Source organism: Arachis ipaensis, chromosome B10, assembly GCF_000816755.2.
Source record: "Arachis ipaensis cultivar K30076 chromosome B10, Araip1.1, whole genome shotgun sequence".
Taxonomy (NCBI): Eukaryota; Viridiplantae; Streptophyta; class Magnoliopsida; order Fabales; family Fabaceae; genus Arachis; species Arachis ipaensis.
The window spans coordinates 120,579,569-120,586,050 of record NC_029794.2 but is presented as its reverse complement, the minus strand read 5'-3'; the positions used below and the strand labels follow the sequence as shown (position 1 = coordinate 120,586,050).

Sequence of the window (6,482 nt, the reverse complement as noted above, 5' to 3'; positions counted from 1 at the left end):
ATGTCTCTATACCTTATAAAAATTTAAAATTAGTATATCCGTGTGTCTCATGTTATGTCGTATCCCGTTTCCATGGTAGACTAGTAGTGTGTTATCACATTAGTAAAAATAATTAATTTTTAAATACACTACTTAAAATTCATCTAAACGCATGAATTTTATATTGTAAGTCCAACAAAAATAAAATTTCACCTAGAATTTCTGTTATTTAAAGGAATACATTTTAAAAATGTTACAAAAATACATATCTTCCTGTATTTGGCAAATAAAATTGGTAGCTTGCTGCCTGTTGCTCTGTGATTGGTGGCCCAAGATGTTACGTTTTCTATGCCTGTGTTAGTTATACGATTACCACAATTAGTTACTAGTTACTACCAGTAGTTGTCTCACATAACTTTCTGTGTATAACCAGCAACAAGAAGTTCGCGAGGCAATGCACCGATTTTTATTTTATATTTTTAAGTAAATGTGGTAGAAAGTACAAACTCAAGCAAATAAATTTTGCAATTATCAGCGAGAGAGGCTGTCACTAGTCAAAAGATTTTTTGTCATGCAAATAAGAGCTACACTAGAGTTTCGTATTGTGCTGATAACTTTCATAAATATTTAGCAATTTTTTTTTTCAGTTAACTTTTGGAATTTCATTAAGACTACTCAAATATTTCATGGTATTAAAATTTATTTGTGTTTGTTAGTTGGGTATTATGCAAATATTCTGCAACATACACACTCCAAATAACTATCATAGGTATCAAAAAGTGTATTAAGAAAGATCCATATCTATGGTATTGATAGTTTATAAATATAGGACAATTCTCACCAATTGAGTTAAATCCACTTATCCACTCAATTATATAAGTATCAAAGCCTACCCTCTGGTTTATTGCGAACGAAATAACGAATTGTTGCCATAGGTACAAAAGCACAGCGTGCTTCAATTGGTTAAATCAATTGGAAATTTACATTTATTGTCTAGTTATGCAAAAAATGGTACAAATTTGTAGTACTTAAAACAAGATTGGTAATCCATATATGCCTCTTAATATATTGAATGCGTCAAGTATTGAAAAGGAATCTTTTAGTATTATGTGGGTGAGTGTGTAATGTGGACGTATTGTGATACTTAGAATTGGAGTTTGTCCAATCCATCTGACAGGACAAAAAAAAAAGATTGGTTGCACTCCAAGGCCAGAAGACCTGTTCTAATGGCATCTATGTGCCTTGTGGAAGTGCACCCGAGTACCCAGTTCGAATCTTAGCTGTGACTAGAAAACTCTTATAATAGAATTCATGGAAAGGGGAGGGTTTGTTAAGGGTGTAACTTGACAAAAAAAAATTGATTAAATTTTTTTCTTAAAAAACATGGGATTTCTGATATTTAATTTCTAGAAGTGTTTGTAACACCCCACATTTGATGTCAATTAGGTACATATTTCATTGAGAACTTTTAAAAGATGCAGTGATAAAGATCCAAACAAAGAGGGAGAGAAGTTGGGTTGAGGCCTGAGGGTACAAATACTACAAAACAATATTGTTTATTGCCCGATGCAAAAGTCACTTCGAGAAGCTACTAAGAATGAGTAAGAATGAGTTAACAGTGAACTTGAGTAATATAATTTAAATCCAAAAATATTATTTGTACACCAAAATCAACCAAAAAAATTAGCCACTATATATATAAATATATGTGTTATTTAATTTATTTTCAATGCGTATTTTGTATTTAACATGTATTTTTATACTAGTGGCTCATTTTGTTAGCTGATTTTAGTGTTCACATAGCATGATTGTTTAAATCCTGTGCTCAAACCTCAGTGCCATATAAAGAAATTAGTGTGCATAAATTCTGAGGATCACACGGGGAAAATGGTCATTTACACAAGGGGATGTTATGTACTTTAGAGAGAATGTGTGCTACTGCTTCTTTCATCAGATCTATAAGTGGACACTGGACAGTAATGGCAGCACAAGAAGTTTTCTTTCTAAATCTTCACTGCAATGAGCATGCCTAACCGCAGTGTAACTTCAAGGAGAGAACTTCGAGATCAACTTGTCAACATGGATAATGATATCATCTATTCGTGGACGAACGGTGGCCTGAGGCTGAAGCATCCAAGTCACAAACTGATGCAGCGCCTCTGGATACGGAGGCTTAGGTCCAGCTGGCCATTTCACCTGAGCATTTACAACAGCCAGTTGCAGGCTCCCGCCGGACTCGCCAAGTGCATATTCAAATGGAGATACCCCATACCTGCAAGATATCCCAGCCATTTCATCAAAAAGCCGCAATCAAACTTATAGCACTAGAAAAGAAGATAAAACACAAACCAAGCTAGTGCCATGTTTATAGGGGAGGTCAGGTCAGTGTCACATGTTGCAAAATATATGGATTCCGAGTGTCATGTAACCTATATCTTATGGAGGTTGGTGTATACTTTTATAAACGAAGGGGTGTTCTCCGTGTATAATATTATATAACCTCGTAGTAGAGATTATTTACCATGAACAAAATGACCAAACTAAGGCTATTGCATTGTCACAAATCACAATCTACCTTTATTGAAACGAGGAATGCTAGAGGACCATCAGAATTTATTGTCTTTGGCCATCAATTAGCTATCAATGTTTAAAAGTATGAGATAAAGTATGTTATTGGATTACTAGACTAAAGAAATTGAGTTGATGGCTAAGTGATGGCCAAAAACAATAAATTCTGATGGCCCCTTAGAATTTCTCTATTGAAAATGCACAACATACAAATGAACAGAATCGCCAAAAAAAAAAGGTCTGATCCTCACATAATCGCGTACAGTGTGCATCCAAGTGACCAAATATCAGTCCTCTCGTCAATATCAGCTTGGCTTGGGCAATCCCACAGCTCAGGAGCTCGGTAAGGGGCAGAGCAGTGTTCAGCCGCCCACTCCTACACAGGAAGTAGCAATCAGCAAGACAGAAAGCATGCTAGGACATTAACGTAAAACACAATTAACTTTTGCCAAAATCCATCAGTATGGCAAGTGGCGGTTGGCCTTTTCTATGTGTTATGAGAACATTGCCTGGTTTGACATCATTATGTGCATATGGAGGATCTAAACCATGCATATGCTTGAGTCCTGCACAAAGCTGTTGGATTGATTTTACAGGGTCAAAAGCATAGTTATTTAACTTGCCCCAGCCATGAAATTGACCAAGGCACTGTGAACCAGTGGGTCACTTGTCAAAGCACTTGAACTAGAGTTAATAAAGTACTCCCTCTGGTCATAATGTCCAGTTATAATTGTGTTCATGCTTGCGGAAATATGATTAGAACATCTTGATTTTAGATAAACTCAACTGATTATACAAAATTAGCTTTATTAACTCTTCTTTAGTACTTATTTTCTCTTTCTACTAATCACACTTTCTCTCTCCTTTCTTTAATAGCATTTGTACCGAAAAGTTATATTAATGTTACCTAGCTTTTATAAATGGACACTTATTTAGACCAAATAAAGTTTTAGAAACAAACAGTTATTTGGGACAGCAGGGAGTAAATATATAAAAATTCAATTTAATAAATACACAAACATAAATAATTGACCCCAACAAAAGAGAAAAAAAAATGGATACTATGCAACAATAACAAGTTTGGCTCAAGTTGTAGTTGTCTATGCCAACTCTGTAAAATGTAATACGTTCAAGTCCACTTAGTGGAACTTCTCAATTTATGCAAAGATTTCTATGGTGCAAGGTTCATGAGTTGCTTCGCTAACTGGTTTAACTTTGACCAGCCGGTTCACACTGGTTTTCACCAGATCTGGCCAAAATTATCCAAGCTGAATGCTTATCTGATCCAAGCCAAGCACCAGACCAGACAAGCCAGAAATTCACTGGTTTCCTGTCCAAACAACTGGTCCAATCCAGGCTTTTTATAAGTGATTAAAAGGATTATAAAGAATTTAAACAGCTGTGGTCAATTAGGAGCAATGATACCTAAAGAACATTAAGAGTAGATATCAAAAGAGGATACAATAGACATCAAACTGAGGCCCCATCTCAGCCATTTAATCACAATATACTCCACAAATCTCCACATCATATTAAAATATAAACAAGTGATCATGAATTGAAAATCTTGGGTTGCAACAAGCAACAATTTATTCACTTAAACTCCACTACTTTCTTTCAGAATAAGGTAATAAGACAATAAAGTGGTTCTCTTTACCTGACTAAATATTTGAAGAACATCTGTGGTAGAATAGAACTCCTTCTTGGCTTTCATTGTATTAGCATTGTCAAACAATGTTCCATCCAAATGAACAGGAAATAGCAAGTAAGCTTCATGGGTCCAAGATGTCTCTTGAGTAGGCTGCCAGCAAAAAGCACATTTACTTAATCCACAACTAAAAGCATAGAGACATGTCAAGGAACAAAATAAACCCAAAAACAGAGAAATGCAGAGAAAAAAGTTACAAATTCCCAAGAAAAGAATATTAATATTAATATTACTATATTTTCTTTTTTACCCAAGCTAGAAAGTATTCTGAAATAATCCCAAAGACTAATATCGTATCTAAATTCCAAAACAATTTCTTCAGGTGGAAACCATGCGATGTGTGATGTGACCTTCACGGGCATCTCTTTACACTCCAAATTTTCGGTCTCTTTTGTAAATCATAATTGCATAAACAATTCACATGTATTGGAAATATCTTCAGCCGACAGAGCACAATTTATACTTGCAGATTGTACATTGACACTAACAAAATTTCATATGTTGGGTTACAACTTATAAGTTACCCAAAAAGTCTTCGTTGGAAAAGCCAGAATCAAGAAATAATACAAGCACATCATTCATCATACGGTCATTCTAGACTTCTAAGGTTACACTCTTGATTCATGTCTCTTAGTGACTTGGAAGTTGGAACCTCTACATTCTTAGCTGATACGCTAAATCTAAATTCTAGGACATGGAAATAAGAGTTAGTAGCAATCACTAGTTACCTTTACTGAAATGACTGCATGGTCAAGAAGTGGAAGCAGATTCGGATGACTGAAAAGAGAAGAAACACGGATCTCTTCCTTCACCAATGCCAATTGCTCACTATTCTGAATAAGAACCTTTTTCATTGCATAAGTTCCATCACCTGTGGAGAAAGAAAGAGCATACATACGATAGAAGATCCTCTTTTCATTATCATCAGAATTAAGATAACATTTCAGATCCAAGCAAGGCAGATAAGCAAAGAGTAAATCGAGTGGGTAAAATTGGAAATCGGCAAACCGGAGAGAAGAGAGGGATTCTTGAGCTTGTTGGCGAGGCCAGTGAGAGAAGAAGAGTCAGCGGGAACTTCTTTGACCAAGTAAACGTAGGCGAATCCACCTTCGCCGAGCTGCCGGACGACGCGGAAGCGATTCTCGTTGATCCAAACGTCGGCTCCGCCGCTAACGGCGTCGTATAAGGCGTTCAGACCAGAGAAGGAGCACCCCATCTCACTCGAATCACTCTTCGCATGCAGTGAGTGTTGTTCTGTTTTTGTTTTAAGATCGTGTTTGGAAGAGGCAAGTGATTTCTGATTCTGATTGCACGTTAATTGAACTCTACGTCTCTACGCAAATCAGAAATCGTGTGTTTGTTAAAACTTAAAACTTAAAAAGGAGAATGGCATTTGTAATAATCTTAAAAGAGTAACGAAAAATTTTCATTTTGTAAGGAAATCGTTTCAGGTATATAAGAATTAAGAATGAAGCCTATTTCAATCTAAGTATTTTGCTACTTGAATTAGAAAACTTTTATCTCCTTCCCTCTCACTTTTTTTATTTGTAAAATATATTGAATATCGTTTTTAACAATTTATTATGATAAAAAAATCTTATTAAATTAAATAAATTTATTATATTTAGTTCAGCTTAACTCATATTTATTAATATATTATTACATGTGAAATGTTGAATTAAGTTTTAAAGTGGTCTCTGAAGTTGCACTTAAACTTTAAAATGATTCTTAAAGTTAATAGTTATTTAATTTTGCCCTTAAACTTGCGCTCCAGGACTCATACTGATTCATAAGGCGCTTTCTGTTCATTGAAACACTAAAAACAACGTCATTTTGTATTTATTAAAAAGAAAAAAGAAAAGAAGAAAAACATGCTCTTCTTCCCCTTCCCCAATTCGAGGTCCTTCCCCTTCTCCTTCTCTTTCTCTAACCTGAGGTCCTTTCCTTTCTCCCTCCCCCTCCTTCTCTCCCTTCCTCTTCCCTTTCTCCTTCTCCAACCTGAGGCCCTTCTCCTTCTCCTTCCCCTTCCCCTCCCCTTCTCTAACCCGAGGCTTCTGCCACCACCTCTCGTCGGCTTCCGTCACGGCGCCACGTTACTCATCCCTTTCCCAATCTAGTCTCTCGTCTCTGTCTTTTCTCTTGTATGGGTTCTTTTTTTTTTCAATTTTTTTTATTGTATGGTTTTTTTCTCTGGCATTTGTTTTTAACCCTATTTTTGTAGTCCCTT

At 35.7% G+C, this 6,482-nt stretch overlaps 1 protein-coding gene across 1 annotated transcript; it reads right to left on the bottom strand.

Annotated features, from left to right (window-relative positions):
* On the bottom strand, positions 2,994-5,735 carry LOC107623513 (serine/threonine-protein kinase 16; the record flags this gene model as incomplete). The annotated part of the gene is given in 4 exon segments (XM_016325820.2): positions 2,994-3,123; positions 4,205-4,348; positions 4,984-5,126; positions 5,264-5,735. Coding segments are annotated over 4 exon segments (625 nt in total), but the record flags the coding sequence as incomplete, so codon positions are not given.